At 42.2% G+C, this 20,817-nt stretch overlaps 2 protein-coding genes across 7 annotated transcripts in view; one reads left to right on the top strand and one right to left on the bottom strand.

The window, feature by feature from the left end:
• The window catches only part of LOC140469439 (ras-specific guanine nucleotide-releasing factor RalGPS1-like), a 956,086-nt gene that overhangs the window by 618,132 nt on the left and 317,137 nt on the right, over positions 1-20,817 (bottom strand). The gene's annotated exons all lie outside the window — the stretch shown is intronic.
• The window catches only part of angptl2b (angiopoietin-like 2b), a 47,519-nt gene that overhangs the window by 22,652 nt on the left and 4,050 nt on the right, over positions 1-20,817 (top strand). The window contains exon 3 of the mRNA XM_072565677.1: positions 18,952-19,145. Coding sequence (XP_072421778.1) covers positions 18,952-19,145 — 194 coding nt within the window. The remainder of the gene's footprint in view (positions 1-18,951; positions 19,146-20,817) is intronic.

Below are 20,817 nucleotides of genomic sequence, written 5' to 3'. Positions count from 1 at the left end.
AATATTTTGAAATGCATCCTCAGATTACTATGAAAATGACAACTTTCCCAGAGAGATTAAGAGCAACAAGAATGTGGCTTCCTGAGGGCAGAAGGCAGTGTGCTCTATATTCACTTCCAGCAGCACCATATTTACAGTACTTTACACTTCACCTACATGGTGTTAACATACTTTATTTCTGTTTATAGCTATATCTTATAATTAGCTCCATATAGTGCAGTTTACAATAATCATATAGAATAAACGTAAACAGACTAGTTGATCTCTACCAGCCTTCTGCTGTCTGCAAGCCTTCTCCCATCCCTCTGCACCTAGCCCTTACAGTGAGATGGCTGAAAAGTTGAGGAAGTCCATCCCAGAAAAAAACGGTAGTAGAAAATAATCGAACCAGACAAGATCAGGGCACAGGGGGAGCACCAGTTCCATTCCTGATGATGTGGAGATGCCGGTGTTGGACTGGGGTGGACAAAGTTAAAAATTACACAACACCAGGTTATAGTCCAACAGGTTTATTTGGAAGCACTAGCTTTCGGAGCGCTGCTCCTTCATCAGGCGGGGAGTAGCACTGTGAAGGCTAGTGCTTTCAAATAAACCTGTTGGACTGTAACCTGATGTTGAATGATTTTTAACTCCATCCCTGATGATAGCCTACCGTCACGTTTCCAGTAAATCTACACATGGATATTACCTAGTGCCTTTGTTAACACATCCTGGGACCAACTGAAAGAAATGGTACAAACAAAACAGCAACTTAAACAGTTGTGCATGTGGTTTTGTTTTTCTGAACTGCCCAGAATTGTGGTTTCTCACTTTGCATTGCTGATTATCCCCTCAGTCAAATAAAATGCTCGGTCTGCTGGAGGTCTCTCCTGATGGCTTGGTGCATAATGAATTAGCCACTGTGCAACAGAGTTACACAGATTTAAGAGGCCCAAGTCTATTCCTCAGTCTATGCTGGGCTGGGCTTTGTGAGCCAGACAGTGGTAGGAGTGCTCAGTCTCCTTGATTTACAGCCAGAACTCTTGCTTTGCATAGCAACACTGTCAACGCTAATCGCAAACATGTCTGCAACGAGCTGGGTCCTGGAGCTCACGTTCTCAGCTCACACATTCACCACCGTCTGGAGTTCTCTGTACAGCAACCCCCAGAATGGGTCAGTCCCAACAGGCGTAAAAGGGGGAAACTGGAAGGGGAATTAAAATCTTCAAAATGGTTTTGTTGAAATCATAAATAATTTCCCTACAATCTTAACACTTGACATTATTACACAGTTGGTTTCAAGTCACTTCATCCATAGATGCTCAGAGAACGATCAGATCTCAACTGCTGAAGCAGTGGTTCACTACCACATCTGTCAATGCCAATTAGTTTGTACATTTTATTCAGTTTACTTTAATGCCACTGACTCCGGCAGAGTCAATGTTAAATGAAGGTGCAGTCCTTTTTAGCAGAGGACTGGAAATTACAGCACAGAATGCACAACAGATGTTTAATTCATCAACAGTGTAGTTATAGTATACGCTATTTGTAGAATTAGACTGCCCATCATACCACATTTCAACCAGAAAAACGAGAGTTGTACAAACATAATTAAATGCAACACAATTTTCAGAGAAATAAAGGAGTGACTATTTTTACAGCTGTTTAAGTTAAAAATTTAAAAGGAATTGAAGATTTGCCACCGAACTTGTTCTCACACTTGATATATCTAGAGACAGTCCCCAGTAGATGTGAATCGGAGATGTTCACTAATGACAGCACAGGGTTCATGACTTGTCAAACACTATAGCAGTCCAAGCCACAACACAACAGAAGCTGGACCACTTTCATGCTAGGGTTGAAGCATGGAAAGAATGTTACTCGCCAGGCAATGGCCATCTCCAACAAGAGAGCATCTAATCATCTTGCTCTTGACATTCAATAGCATTACCCTCAATGAATCACCCACTAACAATGGTAACTGAAGTTTACCATTGCTCAGAAACTGAACATGTCCAACCAAATAAATACGGAGATTACAAGAGCAGGACAGAGGCTTGGGGGAATCCTGCAGGGAGTAACTCATCTCATGACACCCCAATGTGTGTTCACCATCCACAAAGCTCAAGTCAGGAGTATGACGGAATATTCTCCACTTGACTGGATGAGTGCCGCTCCAACAACACTCTCAGGCCACTTGGGATGGGCAATAACGTTGGCATAGTTGGTGAATGTCTCATCCCTTACAATAAATCTTTTAAAATAATGAAGGTTAGGAAGCGCAGGAGGCAGTTTAGGTTTGGCCAGATCCATTACTGAATAGCTTGCTAATCCTTATTTTCACTATCCATATTTTTAAGTTGTTGCTGGAGAACTGTCCCAGCAGGAGTGAGTGAAATTTGATACGGAATCAACTTCAACGTTAAGAGTCACCTGGAGTTATTCAGTGAAATGAAAAGTGGTTAAATCATCGCCTCACTCCACGCAAACACCAAAAACAATTCTGATTTTCCCCAATTACAATGTTCATGCTGTGTCAATGTAACAAGAAACCTTTTTGCATGGATTATTTGAGGAAAAAAACAGCATTGATACGATCTTGCTGAGTTTTAAAGTACAATGGGTCCAATTTGAACCACAAACACAGTCATTCATTTGAGATTCAAATTATGCTACTGTTTGCACTGTAATTTCAAAATAAAATGGAACTTTTATAATCCATTCCTACATTTTAGAGCTGTTGCCTGCATTTCCTACAGTTTAATGTTCAGGTTTTAACAAATACAAAGATTCTGAAGCTTACACGGGGTGGGGGGGGGGGGCGGGGGGGGGGGGAGATGAGGACAGAGTTATGGGGTTGGGGGGGGGGGGGGGAATCAATAGTGAGCAATAATTCTGGAACATCAAAGAGAAAAATTTGTGGCCCAGGGAGGGAGGTTTAAATATTATAGGATGGAGCTATATATAAAAAAGGAGATTTTGCAATGCCTTCATAATGATAGCATTTGTCCTTCAACTATTGTAGGGATTTTGCACAAATCTCTATTTGTTTCAGAATAAAGGAGAAAGAGCGTTAGAGCTGAACTCCATAGAGTCTGACAGAGCAGGAACAATTACACGGGGTGAAGGGTGTAGATGAGGTGGGTGTGGGATAGCAGAGAACCAGACGGGAGCTCCTTGGTTGCTTTCCTGGCATTAACACTCTAACAGTCTCACCACTTGTAGTGTTTGGTAACACAGGAACAGGATGTAGGAACTCTCATCTGGGTCTCTGCTTTTCCCCCAACCCCGTCACTGCTGTCTTGGTAGGTGGGAAGGGCTGGATGCAGCAATCACGCCCGTTGACCCTGGGATAGCACTGAGTCGCAGTAACGAGTCACAAAGACAATATCCCCGAGCGCAGCAGAATATAACGATGAACCAAGAATTTAATGGGATTCTTGGCGAAGGCTTTGGATTGCTACCAACAGTCACTGCTCCTCAGGGAGGCCACGTGGCTAGCCTGTTATGTGCCTGAGAGCAAGTTTGAATAAAAATGTGTTTTTTTTAAGAATTAACAAAGTGAGCAATAGAATCATGAGGGGCATGGATAGGATAAATAGCCAAGGTCTTTTCTGGACTGGTAGGAGAGTCCAAAACTAGAGGGCATAGGTTTAAGGTGAGAGGGGAAAGATATAAAAGGTACCTAAGGGACAACCTTTTCACGCAGAGGGTAGTGCGTGTATGGAATGAGCTGCCAGAGGAAGTGGTGGAGGCTGGTACAATTAAAAGGCATCTGGACGGGTACATGAAGAGGAAGGGTTTGGAGTGATATGGGCCAAGTGCTGGCAAATGGAACTAGATTAGGTTGGGATATCTGGTCAGCATGGACAAGTTGAACCAAAGGGTCGGTTTCTGTGCTGTGCATCAGTATGATTCTATGACTCTAATTGTGTACGAGGCGGTGGTCATGGAAGGAATTAGAATGACAGTTAGCACAGACTCGGTTGAAGAAAGAGACTTTTGGTTTTATTATTTTTCTCCATGGCAACAACACAGGAGATTAATTAATATAACAGTACAATATGTTCTTGTACTCAAAAACATATTTTACACTTTAATTGTTTCTTCCCATTTGTTTCTGATACGTGGTATTTCCCTTGTTACCAATAAAAATAACCCATTGAAGCAATGCATTCAAATGACGTATTTTTAGTGAGCATGGCATAATCCCCACCACGTTCACACAGAGGATTGACTAACCCATTCAGTATTCTGTGGAATTTATAAGAATGAGAAGCGAGCACACAAAGATACAAAATTCTTAATAAAGGGCTGATGCAGATGCAGGAAGGATGGTTTTACTAGCTGACGGTCTTGAATCAGGGGTCAGAGAGTCAGAATCAGAGGTAAGCCATTTGGGACTTGGATAAGGATGGATCTCTTCACACAGAGAATGGTTAATCTCTGGGATTCACTACCCCTGCTGAGTCTAAAAGCTCACTCACTAAGTTCAAGACAGAAATTGATAAGATTTCTCTACTGACTTCAAGGGATATGGAAATAGTGCAGGATATGGTGTAGTGCATGACCAGCATATAATTAGAAATCATCTAGAATGGTGTAGTATCCTCAAAAGGATGACTGACCTATTCCTCCAGGCAAAAGTGAGGACTGCAGATGCTGGAGATCAGAGTCTAGATTAAAGTGGTGCTGGAAAAGCACAGCAGGTCAGGCAGCATTCGAGGAGCAAGAGAATCAGGAAGGGCATTTGCCCGCAATGTTGATTTTCCTGCTCCTCGGATGCTGCCTGACCTGCTGTGCTTTTCCAGCACCACTCTAATCTTGATTCTGACCTATTCCTCCTCCCATATTTCCATGGCAGCTTTGCACAATTAGCAATTACAGTGCTTTTACATCAAAGCTGGCACCCAAAACCTTCAGCTCAACAGCTCCCTTCCATTTCACATCTCAAGACTGTAAGAGATAAAAGCTAGATCGTCAGGTTACATTTAAAATGTTACCCAATTTACAGCTGTAGGTTCCTTCGGCAAATCATTGTACATAGGCTGGTCAAGACTCAAAGTTACTTCTTCACAACTGATCTTAAATGTTGTAAAGATGCCAGGCTGTTACATAGAATTTTTGCTTGGAGCCTCCTGACTTTGCTTTGTAAACCAACACTGAAAAGATGGATGTCTAAATAAATCCAGACATGGTCTCCCTCATCACCACCACCCAATTCTTTTAATCCAATGTTTTACTTGAGTTTGAATTGGACTCATTGTTGTCACATGTACTGCAATGCAGTGAAAAGTGTTGTTTTGTGTGCTACATGGGCAGATTGTACTACACAAAGTGCATCAGGGTAGCAAACAGAGCAAAGAATACAGTGTTACAGCCGCAGAGAAGATGCAGAGCAAGATCAGAATTAATATCTTAGGTGTCTGTTCAAAGGTCTTTTCAAAGCAGGAAAAATAAACAGTTCTTGAATCTGTTTTTGTGTGTTTTCATATCTTTACATGATCTGCCCGATGGTAGATGGCGGAAGAGAGTTTGACCAGGATGGGAGTCATCTTTAATTAACGTTAGTTGCTTTCCCAAGGCATTGGGAAGTATAGATGGAGTCAGTGGGTGGAAGGCTGGTTTGTGTGATGGACTGGGCTGTGTACACAACTCTCTGTAGATTCTTGCAGCCTTGGGAAGTTGCCAAACCATAATGAATATATTCTTTTCATAAGCCATGTGATGTCAGATATCATTTACAACGGACAACTACAGAATTGGGAGAGCTGCGAGATTTTGAAATTTCGTACCAAAACCAAAGTAGTTAGAATAGATTGATACCCATGTATTTAGGTTAAGGACATTCTCATTTGTTTTGCTTGTGAGTACCTCACCCAAGAGCATCATTGGTTGCTCATCACTTTCAGAAAGTGGAGGTGGGGTGCTGTCTTGAACCACAAGTCCTTTTGGTGTAGAACACCCAAGCTGCTGTTGGGTGTCCCAGGATTTTGATCCAGAGAAAATGAAGAAATTGTGGTATGTTTCCAAGTTAAAGTAACACTTGGCTCTGAGGGGAACTTGCAGTTGGAGGTGCTCCCATGCACTGCTGCCCTTACCCTTCAGTCAGTGGTTGGAAGGTGCTGTTGAAGGGAGTATGGCACACTTCTGCAATGCACCTTACAGTGACCGACCACCAGGTGTTGGTGGTGGATTGGGTGGGAGGTAGCAGGGGGAATGTTTGCACTGACCTTCTCGAATGGTGTTGGAGCTGCACTCACCCAGGAAAATGGGGAGTATTCCATTGCCCTCCTGATTTATGCAGGTCTTTCTAAATCAGTACGTGGTAATGAATTCGGATTTAAAAACAATGAAAACCAATGACAATTGTCAGCAATACTTTATTGTTTCCAACTCTGTCAGAGCCAATTTATATAGTACCGTTCATGACCTTAAGATATCAGCCAATGAAGTACTCCTGAAAGGTCACAGACATAATAATGGGAACTGTGTCAAAGTATGCCTGCATTCTAGAGATCAGGAACTTAAATGTCAACATGTTGTTTCTCGAGACAACTTGCTAATTTGACAAGTTTAGAAAGCACAAATCAGGATAATTTGTGCACAACTGGTAAAGAGGACCCCTCCCCTAGGCTCAATCTTAACCTTCCTCACTGAGCAGACAGCAGTTACATTCATCTGAGCGAAAGCAGGTATTTTCCTCAAATATTTTAAATCGATCCTGATAACATCATCAGGCAACTTGACCATTGTGGGGCAAGCTCTGTAGCTTTCTCACCAAGTAAGGTCAGAAGACCATCTGGAGCAGAAATAGCCATTTCCACGGTACAACTTTACATTTAAGTAATTTTGTCTTTTAATTAATCTCTCTACATCTTAAAAATATTTCATGTACATGGTGAGATATCCATTTTTCTGCTTTTGCAAGCTTCCTTAAGTTCTCTCGAGGGCTCCTGTTGGTCACTCAAACCAAATGTTCATATTTAATTTGGAAAATGGGGCAATTGAGACAAAGCTATGAATCACTTGTCTGCAATGGTTGTGAAAGGGGAGGTTCTCAGTTTCCAGTCCATGTAGCAAAGTGAACATGACGCAACCTCTCAGATTAGAGAAACATGCACTAAAATTCTTGGGGTCCAACTTTGTCACATGGAACCACGGGTTACCTTTAAAAGGCAGCATCCTATTCATCCACTTCCACGGTACATAAAGTATATCAACTAAATAAGCCAGCGGGATACTTATTTGCTCTTACAATTAAAAGTAATATTTATTTTAAGACATGAATATGTCAAAATCAAAAAAACCTCCAATACAGGTATGTGCAGGAGAATCTGTTTTTTGATAAAGAAATTCTCATGGAGCTGTGTCTTTGTTTATTTATTGTTACTAATTCTTTGTTGGTTTTCTCTGCTGTGGGGAGAAGGCTGGTAAGTGCTTCTGGTCATTGAGAAGCCGTGAATGAGACTGCAATAAATGTTCAAACGTTAGGTTTAGGTTTTACTGTCACATATACTCTAGGGGTACACAAGACTCTCCAAGTGCTCTACTCCCAGCTCCTGGCAGACAAAGAAAGCGTATTCGTGATACCCTCAAGGCATCACTGGTGAACTGCAACATTTCCGGAAATCACTGACCCAAGCCCATCTAAAAATGGCGGAGGAACATCTGGGAGGATGTTGAGCACCTCGAGACTTGCTGTCGGGGGAAAAAAAAATGGAAGCCAGGCTAAAACAGCAAAAGGAGCGCACTTTCACACCAACACCTTCACCTACCCCTTCCCGTGACCACCACTTGCCTCAAGGGTAACAGAGCCTGCGGTAGCCGCATCAATTTGTACAGACTCACCCTGAGAGTGAGAGAGAGTCTTCCTCGTCTGCGAGGGACTGTTGGTGATGACAGTACAATGAAACAGGTGCAAGGTTACCATTCTTGCCGCCACCTTAGGTACAATGGTACCTGGGTATAAAAATAGTGAGGGGTGGCAGAGCTCCTTCAGATAATGTGTCCATATTCATGACTTTCAGTAGCAAAGGGCAATGTGCTGTTTAAAATAATCCTGTGTGGATTACCATGCTTTGGTTTCTGTCCATATACAGTATGTTTTCAAAGTGTCTATGAACAACAGCTGGACGTGCCACTGTTGTCCCAATTTAATCAGGACTGTAATAGCCTGCCTGCTGCAACGTAATTCAAGACAGCTGTTAATCTGGACAAGACTGAAATGAATCGTTTCCCTAGAAACAAATGTAGGTGCTTCCTTTTTAAATCTTGGTTCTCACAACAGCACCAGATGGCTTTCAGACTAACAGGTTTTGTCAGGATTCTTCTGCTGAAGTAAAGCAAATGGTCATTCATGCTCATCCTTCAAATGTCTTCAACGTAGCAGGAATGGATTTAATACTCGAGGCACCAAATGCCAGAAATGGCCCGTCTTTTTTTATTCAGCTGGTAATGGCAAATATTCAGCCTGCCAGCAACATTCTGGGGCCGCTGGAATTCTCTCTATAACCTAGTCTATCAAAATTAAGACTTAAAAAGCTGCTTAAAATACACAATATGATTTATAACTCATTGTAGATGGTGGGTATGTGGGACACAGAAATCCAAATAAAATACATTTTGGGAAAGACAGAGTGTTGCTGGGCCATTTTTGTGTTTGCCGTAGATTCGCTGTCACATTCGGCATCTACTCTAATGGGACCAGCTAATTTCTCCACAGCTTCTCACACTAATATGATCAGCTGGTACTATGCATAAAAAAATTAATTAGATTTCATTGTGTAATTGGTGAACTTCTGTGAAACCATGACACACGTACATGAATGACTGCTTTTTTTTTGAAACCCTATTTTTTCTAAATTCAACCCGCTCCAATACGCTATTATACTACTCAGGAGCAGGTGGGACTTGAACCCAGGCCTCTCTGGTCCTGAAGAAGGGCTTATGCCCGAAATGTCGATTCTCCTGCTCCTCGGATGCTGCCTGGCCTGCTGTGTTCTTCCAGCACCACATTTTTCAGCTCTGATCTCCAACATCTGCAGTCCTCACTTTCTCCTAGTTGATCTTAACCTACTGTGAATCCTCTTGCAAGGATGCCTACCTTGAAGAAGCTCTCCTCCTCCCTCTACAAGGATCTCAGTAAGGACTGCACCCCCCCCCAGGTCATCTCCTCTGCCCTGAAGCTCTTCAGCCACGTCCTGAAACAAGCTTGATACTATAGCCACATCTCTTTCCTCAGCACGTGCCTACGGGACCGACTGACCCCGCATGGACTCTGGACTACGTTCAGGCCAACACAATTTGGACCCAACCAGGACAACCAGTACCTACAACAAATCCGAGGCCTCCAGCAACAGACCTCCCTCCGAGTCCTCCGTTCCACTCTCGCAGCCATGCGCCGCCACCTACACTCCCCGTAGTCAGACACCTGCCCCAGCTCAGGACAACACTCTCCCAGACCTGCAAAGGACCTCTGCTGTTCTTCAACCTCAGAAGAATTCATACACTGAACAAACACCGACTTGTTTGTACAAATACCCAGGAAAAATGAAAAATGACCCAGCCTCAGGTGACTGACTGTGTGGAGTTTGCACGTTCTCCCCGTGTCTGCGTGGGTTTCCTCCGGGTGCTCCGGTTTCCTCCCACAGTCCAAAGATGTGCAGGTCAGGTGAATTGGCCATGCTAAATTGCCCGTAGTGTTAGGTAAGGGGTAGATGTAGATGTAGATGTACATGTAGGGGTATGGGTGGGTTACGCTTCGGCGGGGAGGTGTGGACTTGTTAGGCCGAAGGGCCTGTTTCCACACGTTAAGTAATCTAATCTAAAAAAAATGTTGCAAATCTATTTAAAGAAAATAAAGTGACATTCATCCAAGGTAGATGAGCATCTCTCATTCCTGCCTGAATCACAGACTTCACAACAAATGCAGTGGTGCCTGAATTTGGTTCCTTTGTTTCAAGGCTTTAACCAGTATAGGCCACAGGCAAGCCAGTGACATTGCACAGATCTAATGTCTAACACCATTTATTCATAGTAAAGTACAGCAATTTGACACATTCAACCATGATTAACACCAGAATTCTAAGCTGATAGGCAATATCATAATTTGAATATTATCATTTGGCTGTGAACACGAGACTGCCAAATCACAAAACCTCTAGCATGAAATATTGCAGAGAAATTCTCTAACTTTCTCAATGAATAATTTCCAAAGAAAGCAACAGATTTTTGAGCACACTGCATTCTTCCTGTCGCCCACCAAACTCAGGATAACTTGATCCACATGAGTGAGCCATTTCTGCCAGAATACCTCATGTGTTTGAAAACATTCAATTGTATCACAAGTTTAATTATATCAAAAATAAGCCAATAACGTGTGAGAGAGTTAGTGCATTATTGACCTGCCAGCCCTTCAATTAAATGGAAAAAGCAGCAAGTTTTGATCTTGCTGGTGCTCAGTGGGAAGTTGCTGATGGTGAGTCCCAGCATGTATGGTTCCCTGCAGTTGGGGCTGGGAGAGATGTGGGTAGGGAATTATTGTTTTCTCAGCTGTAGGTCAGACTCACCACACTTCAGGAATTCCATACCAGTTGGACTTATATAATTCAACTTATATAGGCCTTCCTGAAGAAGGCTCATGCCCGAAACGTCGATTCTCCTGCTCCTTGGATGCTGCCTGACCTGCTGCGCTTTTCCAGCAACACATTTTCAGGACTTATATAGTGACTAAGAGAAACTGGTGCTGATGTTTTAACAATGAAAAGGTTTTATCTGGTGAATGAGATGTACATTTCCCTTATCAAGCGGTCTGTCCAATGTTCAGGCAATGAAAGAAACAAATAGTGTTTGTCCAAGAAGTGTAATTTTAACGTTTTAAAAAGGATTTCTACTTTGAATGCGAAATCCCACAAACAGCAACAAGATAAAGTTAAAAATCACACAACACCTCCTTCATCAGGTAGCTCCAAAAGCTAGTCCTTCCAAATAAACCTGTTGGACTATAACCTGGTGTTGTGTCATTTTTAACTTTGTCCACCCCAGTCCAACACCAGTGCCTCCACATCACAGCAATAAGATAAAGGACCAGATGAAGACTTTATTGGTGCCTCCACATCACAGCAATAAGATAAAGGACCAGTTGAAGACTTTATTGGTGCCTCCACATCACAGCAATAAGATAAAGGACCAGTTGAAGACTTTATTGGTGCCTCCACATCACAGCAATAAGATAAAGGACCAGTTGAAGACTTTATTGGTGCCTCCACATCACAGCAATAAGATAAAGGACCAGTTGAAGACTTTATTGGTGCCTCCACATCACAGCAATAAGAGAAAGGACCAGTTGAAGACTTTATTGGTGCCTCCACATCACAGCAATAAGATAAAGGACCAGTTGAAGACTTTATTGGTGCCTCCACATCACAGCAATAAGATAAAGGACCAGATGAAAACTTTATTGGTGCCTCCACATCACAGCAATAAGATAAAGGACCAGTTGAAGACTTTATTGGTGCTGTTGAGGGATAACTGTTGGCCAGGACAGGCCCCCTAATTAGCCTAAAAAAAAACCCCACTGTGTCTTTAACATTCATCTTGGAGAACAGAAGGAACATTGATCTAATAAACTTTCAAAGATGTAACTTTTCTGCTAAGATATTATTCTCAAATTCTACAATGACAGTGCAGTGCAGATGTGATAGGTCTCTGGAACAGGATTTGAACCCATGACTCTGAGTATCTAGAATGCCATCACAGAGCAAGGGCTAAAATTCTGTGCATCAAACCACGTGTACTGCATGTAACCTCATATGATACATTGTTGGAACTGTCCAGATCGCAAATAGCTCACAAGTAAATAGACAATTATTCAAAGATCTAAATCTACAAATGTCTGGAATAGAAATCAAATATCCTTTCAGAGACTAATCATGCACAATAACAAATTGTCAGTCTGATTAAATAACAATGGTGTCAGGGATTCCTAATTACACTGTCACTCTCTCAGGGTTAAGATATTTGTAAGACAAAAACATTAAAAAAAGTCTGTTGCTAGCTGGCTGAAATATCCATGTTCTTCAACTGAGGTAACTTGGATTTTCAAAAGGAACAACACAGCTCATTTTGGACTTGACAAAGCGAAAGGAGCAAAAGTCACACATATTTATCCCTGTAGATTCAGTGATGTGGGACATCACTAACTAAATACAATATGTAAAAGCCCAAAAACAAAATTACTTGTAGGGATTGACTACCAAAGACCAATCTCCATGTAAGATTGTCATCTGCGAGTTGTACATTTTAGAAAATGAAGTAATTTTACCAGTTTTCAGGGAGAAGCTTAATTTCAACTCATTGACATACTGTTGCTATAACAGACTCAATATATAAGGTAACAATGACCATCAAGCACAAGGTGGCCTTTTGGTGGGATGCAATCGGGATAGATATTTTCTGACTGACCTGTTCAGAACTGTGACACTGCTGTCATACTGGAGAAGATGGTGAACTGAAATGAGAGCCATGAGCACGAGTGCAGGACTAATATTCAACACTTTCTGGAGTAAATTAGTTTTCTTAACACAGTACACAGAGCAGTAGGGTTTAGCTTACAAAAGTAATGATGTTACTTGTGGTACAATAGGGAGCAGCTGATGTGGCTCAGAATTCCAGTCAAATGGAATTATTCTGAGGTGAGTTTGTGAACCAAATCTTGAAGGTTCAATTTTCTCCAGGAATAATTAACAAACATTGTGTCATCGCCAAGGTGACAATATTTCAAACTAGAACTTAAATTTTGTAGATATTGTTTTAAGGACAGAGTTTTGATTTCTGCTAAATATGGCATCAACATACATGAAAATCCACAAACTACAACATTCCTGTTTATTGAGATCTAATAACAGGAGGACTAGATTATTTGGTCCTGGTTGCAATTAGATCCTCGCTTATACCCTGTTGACTTTTGTAATGTTACTCAGTTAGTGGTCAACCCCCATATAAGCTGCAGTAGCCAAAGGTACTTCATTGTCGCCATACAGAGTGCAATATTTGCTTGGCATGGGTACATGTGGGATGCTGCCTGACCTGCTGTGCTTTTCCAGCACCACACACTCAATACAGGACAACACCACAACAGCAACCAAGGGTGGGCTATAAATGCTAGCCAAGCCAACAATGCCCACATCCAAGGAATGAAGTGCAAAAAAAAAGGACCACATTTAACACTCACACAGACAAATCATCATTCCGTAAAGACCAAATCTTTCTGATAGTTTAATCCTTCAGTTACACCACTCGCAAATGTTAAACAGAAGTTTAACCATGTTTGCAACTACATAACCATTGAGAACCATGAAATATCTAAGGGTTTGATAATCTCGGCAAGCGATTAGCTTGTAAAAGTAAAGCACATAGGATTGGGGTGGGGGAGGGGGGGGTGTACTGATGTACAGAGAAACCGTGGAAATAATACACACAGAAGCGGAGCATTTGGCCCATCTTGTCCATGTTTGATGCACTTTCTAATCCCATCTTCCTGCACACGGCCCATAGCCCTGCAGCTTACAGCGTTTAAAGTGCATATCAAGGGACTCTGAGTGTGTTTCGGGTCTCTGAACCCCCCAACCAAATTTCAGACACCCACCACCCTCAGCATAAAAAACATTTTCCTCACAGCCCTTCTAATCCTTCTGACACTTAACTTCAGTCTATAAACCATAGACTTTTTTCAACTCTCTGCCAAGGGAAACAGCTTCCCCCTGCTCACTTTATCGCAATTTTGAATACCTCACTCATGTCACTCCTCAGCCTTTTCTGTTCCAAGGACTCTACGACCCTCTCCAATCTCTTCATGTAGCTATAATTCTCCAGCCCTGGCAGCATTCTAATAAACCATCCGGAACTGGTTGGCAGACCGGAAACAAAGAGTAGGGGTAAGTGGAGTATTTTCCGAATGGCAGCCAGTGACTAGTAGGGTACCGCAGGGATCAGTGATGGACCCCAACTATTTACCATGTAAATTAATGAATTAGATGAGAGAACTAAGTGCAATATCTCCACGTTTGTAGACAAAACAAGGCTGTGAGAGGATGAGCTGTGAGGTTGATGCAGGAATACTTTGGCGTGATTTGAACAAGTTGAGTGAGTGCGTAAATATATAACAGCTGAAGTATAATATGTTAAAAATCACACAACACCAGGTTATAGTCCAACAGGTTTAATTGGAAGCACTAGCTTTTGGAGCACTGCTCCTTCATCAGGTTCAACCACCTGATGAAGGAGCAGTGCTCCAAAAGCTAGTGCTTCCAATTAAACCTGTTGGACTATAACCTGGTGTTGTGAAATTTTTAACTTTGTACACCCCAGTCCAACACCGGCATCTCCAAATCATGAAGTATAATATGGATAAATGACAGGTTATCCACTCTGGCAGCAAAATAGGAAGGAGTATTCTTACTTGAATCAGGACAGACTGGGAAAGGGGGAGATGCAGCAAGACCTGGGTGCCCTTATACACCACTGAGAGTAAGCATCCAAGTTCAGCTGGCAGTGAGGGAGGCTGTTGTTATGTTGTAAACATATTCTCCACCACCTCAATCCTGTGTGCTTGTATGGTGTACTGACATGTACAGAGAAATCGTAGATAGCAAAAGAATTTGAGTACAGGAGCAGGGATGTCTTGCTCTAATTGTACAGGGCCTTGGTAAGTCCATATCTGGAGTATCGTGTGTGGTTTCGGTCTCCTGATCAGAGGAAGGATGCTCCGGCTACAGAGGGAGTGCTGGGGAAGTGACTACCTCTGGACTGTTCATCCAGAGACTCAGGTAATACTTTGGGGACCCATCTTCGAATCCTGGAAGATGGTGGAATTTAAATTCAACAGAATTTAATTTAATTCTGATGACCATTGTGGATTGTCAGGAAACATCCGTTGTCTGGTTCGCTAATGTGCTATCTTTACCTGGTCTGGCCGACATGCGACTCCAGACCTACAGCAATGTGGTTGGCTCATAACTTCCCTCTGGGAGATGCCCTCATCCCATGAATGAATAAAAATAAAGATCAATTTCTGGCATTTTACAATTGATGAATGAGAGAAACTGGATCGATTTGGATTCTATACAATCGGAGTTCAGAGGAATAAAATTCTAACAGGACTAGACAGGATAAATGCAGGAAGGATGCTGCGAATGACCAGGAAGTCAGGGGTCACAGGTTAAGTACACAGGGTTAGCCATTTAGGACAGAGATGAGAAGAAATTTCTTCAGCCAGAGAGTGAGTAGCCTGTGGAATTCTCTGCCACACAGAAAACATTTGAGGCCAAAACATTTTAATGTCTACAAGGAGTTAGAAATAGTTCTTGGAGATAAAGGGGTCAAAGAATACAGGGAGAAAGTGGGACAAGATCAGCCATGATCATAGTGAATGGTGAGGAAGGCTTGAAGGGCTGAATGGCCAAATGTTTCAAAAGCTGAAGAAAGAATTTCCATTTGAAAAGGATGAAAGGGTTGGAGATAAGGCCACAGGACTGTGATGCTGATTCTGTGACTCAGGCTCATTTTTAGCTGAGGTCTTCACTGGGATCACTGAATTCAATCTACAAAAGGAACCTTTGTTTTAGGTGGAATCGTTGAAAACGATGCTGTTGTACTTTGGGACAGTCTTTGCCATTCTTCCATGCCGTACTGTACAGCACAGAGAGGTTCATCTTGCATTTGGCCGTAACACTTACAGTGCAAAACAAAGTACTGTTTGGCCACATATTGGAAATGCAGCAATTTAGCACAATCTCACATGGTAGCAGAACTGTCACCAGGAGGTCAGGATCAAAAGGGGGTATTATAAAAATTACATGACATCACTCATATGTTATAGGCATATTTTAACCTTGTTGGGCTGTATCATACAGTTGTTCAAACATTAAGATATCCCTTGCTTATGCCAATACTGGTATTCAATATCTAAATGTTTTTAGTAATATGGTGCTGATAATTGGAACACAGACACACACACAATCTCACGTTCCCAATAAGATGCATGTATACTGTATATAGATACACATACACCGATGTTTACCAATACATAAATTTACATGTTTACTTACAACGCAAACAATCTGCCGAACTATTCGGTCTTTGACCCCACAACCATGCAATAGACAATAGGTGCAGGAGTAGGCCATTCTGCCCTTCGAGCCTGCACCATCATTCATTATGATCATGGCTGATCATCCTTAATCAGTATCCTGTTCCTGCCTTATCTCCATAACCCTTGATTCCACTATCCTTGAGAGCTCTATCCAACTCTTTCTTAAATGAATCCAAAAACTGGGCCTCCACTGCCCTCTGGGGCAGAGCATTCCACACACCCACCACTCTTTGGGTGAAGAAGTTTCTCCTCATCTCTGTCCTAAATGGCCTACCCCTTATTTTTAAGCTGTGTCCTCTGGTTCGGGACTCACCCATCAGCGGAAACATGTTTCCTGCCTCCAGACTGTCCAATCCTTTAATAATCTTATATGCCTCAATCAGATCCCCTCTCAGTCTTCTAAACTAAAAAGGGTATAGAAGCCCAGTTGCTCCAATCTTTCAACATAAGATAGTCCCACCATTCCAGGAATTGACCTCGTGAACCTATGCTGCAATAGCCAGAATATCTGAAAGAGCCAAATCCTAGCTTGGATTTGGACTATGTGCCAGGGCTGTTCTTGGATGTTTTGTTCAGCTGAGCTTGCTGCTATCCAAGACAGGAGCCAAAACACACTTCACTCGTACTGTTCAAAGCTCCCCAAAGGAAAACGGAGCCTGTCGGTTGTATTTCTCAAACATATCGTCATTAGCTGACAGCCTGGTTTACTGAGTGAACTGATACTCCCTAATGTTAACAGACCAAGCAGTCGACTGCAATAAGAACAGGTGTCAAACTTCTTGTTCCTGAACAGCTGTAAATGTGCTTAACCTGTTCAAGGAATGCAACATCAGTCTACAAACATTCATTCAAAGTGAGGAGCAGAAAGAGACCACTTCACTCTTCATGCCTGCCCTGCCTTTCAACAAGATCATGACTAATCAGTTTGTTTTGAATTCCAAATTCCTATCTACCCTGATAACCAGTCATTCCCCTAACAACAATTCGCCTTGGTCTTAAAAACGCTCAGTGAAGTTCTCCACCCTACAGCCCTCAATGCCTTCTGAAGCAAAGAGTTCCAAAGTCCCACAGCCTCAGAAAAAATTCTCATCTTCCCTGAAAGGTTGACCCCTAATTTTGAAACAGTGTCCTGTATTGCTGGGTTTGTTGTCCCTTGCATATCCATCTTGTCAACATCATTCAGGACTTTATACAGTTCAGTCAAATCACCCCTCACTCTTCTGAGCTCCAGCCCAAACAAGCCCAACCTGTCCAAACTTTCTCCGGAAGCCATTTTCTCTAGGTGGCTAACTCAGAAACCATCTCTGAGCACTGTCTGCAAAGTATCCGCATCCTTCCTTCAATAAAGGAGAGCAAAATGGTGCCCAGAATTTGAGGGGTGATCCCACCAATATCCTGCATAATTGAAGCACAACACTGTCACCTCTTTGTTCAATTTCCATCATAATAAATGCCAGCATCCCACTAGCTTTTTTGATTATATGCTGTACCTGTGTACTAAGCTTGTGACTCAAGCGCTTGACCACCCAGATCCCTCTGCACCTTGAAATTCTAGAGTCGTTACATAATACTGTGCTTTCTGGCCCAGATTCCAAATCACTTGACCAGAGCTCAGCTGACTTCCAATTTTATATTATGGCATAATAGGAACAGGGGCTCTCACAGTTGTGGGCATATACCCAAAAGTTGTGAAGTGAGTGAGGTATAGCTGGCCATGGCATTCACAGGGGCACTGCTGGAATTGTACTGGCCTGCTGGTTAGCTGGTTGTATTGGTAGGTCAGCCATCTACACTGGGAGCTCAGGGGATTGCGCATGGGGTAAATAAGCCTCGTAAAGAGGAGGTTGCATTTCTTCTCTTGGCTTCAACTAATACGTTAGTGCTGTGGAAGGTGGCTGGAATGAGGAGAGAAGAAAGATGGTTGACTGGATTTCTGATATCTTCCTGGAGGCGAGCATGGTTCCTACAATGTGAAAAGCAGGTGCCCAATAGTATCACTGAGTGTGGCTGTGTGTAATTAGGAGATAGGAACAGCCTCCCACCCAACCTTCAAACAGAAACTGCAGGTTTCAGAGCCTGAGTGAAAATGATAGAATCATAGAAACCTTAATGTGGAAGCAGGCCATTTAGCCCATCGAGTCCACACCGACCCTGTAAAGAGCAAACTACTCAGACCTACCCCATTCCCCTAACTTTGCATTTCCCATGGCTAACCCACCTAGGCTGTACATCCCTCGACATCGTGGCCAGTCCAACTGAAAACATCCACTTTAATTTAGTTTTACTTTCTCATTGATAACTGCAGGTTCTCTTGACAACATTGAGACTTTGGGACATTAAATGGACTCAGTGGCAGAATGTTATATTACGTATCACATTCTCTAACTCTGTGGTATTTGAATACCATGCAACTTGTGGTGAATAGCCAAAACACACATTACTCGCACTGTTCAAAGTTTCCCAAAGGAAAACGGAGCCTGTCAATTGTATTTCTCAAACATATCGTCATTAGGTGACAGCCTGGTTCACTGAGTGAACTGATACTCCCCTAATGTTAACAGGTCAAGCAGTCGACTGCATCAAGAACAGGTGTCAAACTTCTTGTTCCTGAACAGCTGTAAATGTGCTTAACCTGCTCAAGGAATGCAACATCAGTCTACAAACATAATGAGGAGCATAAAGAGATCATTTGACTCTTCAAGCCTGCCCTGACATTCATCATGACTAATCCATTTGATCCTATCTATCCCAAATTAAGTGTTCTCTGACTCCCAAAAAGGTTTAATATGCTTTGCACTTCTTCACTTGATGTTCTGCAGGGCCATGGAAAGACTGTTTAGAAGCATCGGAGGCTGGCAACGAAGCCACTGGTATCTACCTGCTGAAACCTGAGAATACAAACCGTCTTATGCAGGTCTGGTGCGACCAAACGCACGATCCCGGTGGTTGGACAGTCATCCAGAGGCGACAAGATGGATCAGTGAATTTCTTCCGTAACTGGGAGGTTTACAAGGTGAGCGAAGCTTTTCATCACAGTAAGCTTGTTTCAGATCAAAAAGGTGGTCTTGGGCATTTCAAAAGGAGGCTGCAACAGTTGGCAAGGGAGAGAAGGCATTGAGGGGCACACTGCTTGGGTGAAGTTTGGAGGGAGGCAACGTAGGCATAGCACCCACGTTTGGGGGCAGAATGACTTGTTCATGTTTTGTAATTAGTAAAGATCACTGAAGCTTCCTAAAAAAAATGTTGGTTTATTTGTTGCATTTGACATCATAAATTATCTGTTGCAAAGATTTATTCTTTTCTAAATAGAAAGGAAAGGTTTCTCCGAAAGTGCAGGTTCGGAGGCAAGTGCATTGAATACCTGGGCCTTCCACAGTCACTGAACTATTTTCCAAACTTCCCCATTCAAAACATCAAAAAAGGAAAAGTATTGGAACGATTCTAGAATGCCATTAGTAACACAGCCAATGGAATGGTTAAGCTATTTATTGAAAGGGTTTTTACAGTTCAGACTGCAACAAGACTCAAGGGAACATTTAAAAAAAAAGGAGTTGGATACTTGTATGACAAAAGGAAATACATTCAGGACTAAAGGGAGAGTGCAAGTGGGGTCTAACTGGACAACTCTTCCAAGCAATGATGGGCTGAATGGCCTCCTGTGCACTTTGACCCCCATCACCTTTTTGAAAATTCAAGTTGTTTTTATTATTATGGAAAAAGCTAGTGCAGGAGAAACTCACAGGTGACAGAACAAGAGTTAAAAACTTAACCCAATCCAGTTAAATCCGATATGACTACTCTTCTTCACCACTTGCTGAATCACTCCTATAGTTTATTTTATTTCAGCATCCATGTTGCTTTTATACGCACCTTTGTATCACATTTAATGTAGAAATGGAAACTGGAGTTTGTGGAATTCTGAAAGCAAACTGAAACTTTGATTTCTGATCGCGGTTTTTGAAGTCAACAGCACAATACAAAATAGCCAGCCCCTGAATTAATGGGTCACATTTTGTTGCAGTTGGTTTACAGCTGCACAAATAAGCCTTTTACTGCTATATACTCGCCTCTATCCAGTATTAGCAGAACAAACATTAGCATAAATAACTGTACAAACAAATAACTCATTGGTCTTGTCCCTACACCTCTAATCATAAGTTAATCATTCCTGTGAAAAGAAGCTTTTGGTCATATTTTTTCTAAACATTCTTGCACCTCTTGTTCTACTATCCTCCTATAGTTAGTAATACCATGGATCATCCTCACATTAAACCTTCACTTAAAGTTGTGGTTGCACTCCAGAAGTTACTACTTTAAGTAAAATAACTTCTAATCTGGCAAACATTAAATGGTTATGCTAACAATACATTGTTAACAATGTTAGAGTGAAACATCATTCAATAAAGCAACATTAAGTGGGCCTTACTGTCTCTGTGGCAAAAGTGAGGACTGCAGATGCTGGAAATCAGACTCTAGATTAGAGTGGTGCTGGAAAAGCACATCAGGTCAAGCAGCATCTGAGGAACAGGAAAAATCGACGTTTCGAGCAAAAGCCCTTCATCAGGAAAATGTTGATTTTCCTGCTCCTCGGATGCTGCCTGACCTGCTGTGCTTTTCCAGCACCACTCTAATCTAGACTCTGACTGTTTCTGTACCTGACCTGAAACGTTTCTCCACAATTCCCT

This window comes from Chiloscyllium punctatum, chromosome 49 (assembly GCF_047496795.1).
Source record: "Chiloscyllium punctatum isolate Juve2018m chromosome 49, sChiPun1.3, whole genome shotgun sequence".
NCBI lineage: Eukaryota > Metazoa > Chordata > Chondrichthyes > Orectolobiformes > Hemiscylliidae > Chiloscyllium > Chiloscyllium punctatum.
The sequence above is the reverse complement of the archived record's forward strand: the minus strand, read 5'-3'. Positions and strand labels throughout refer to the sequence as shown.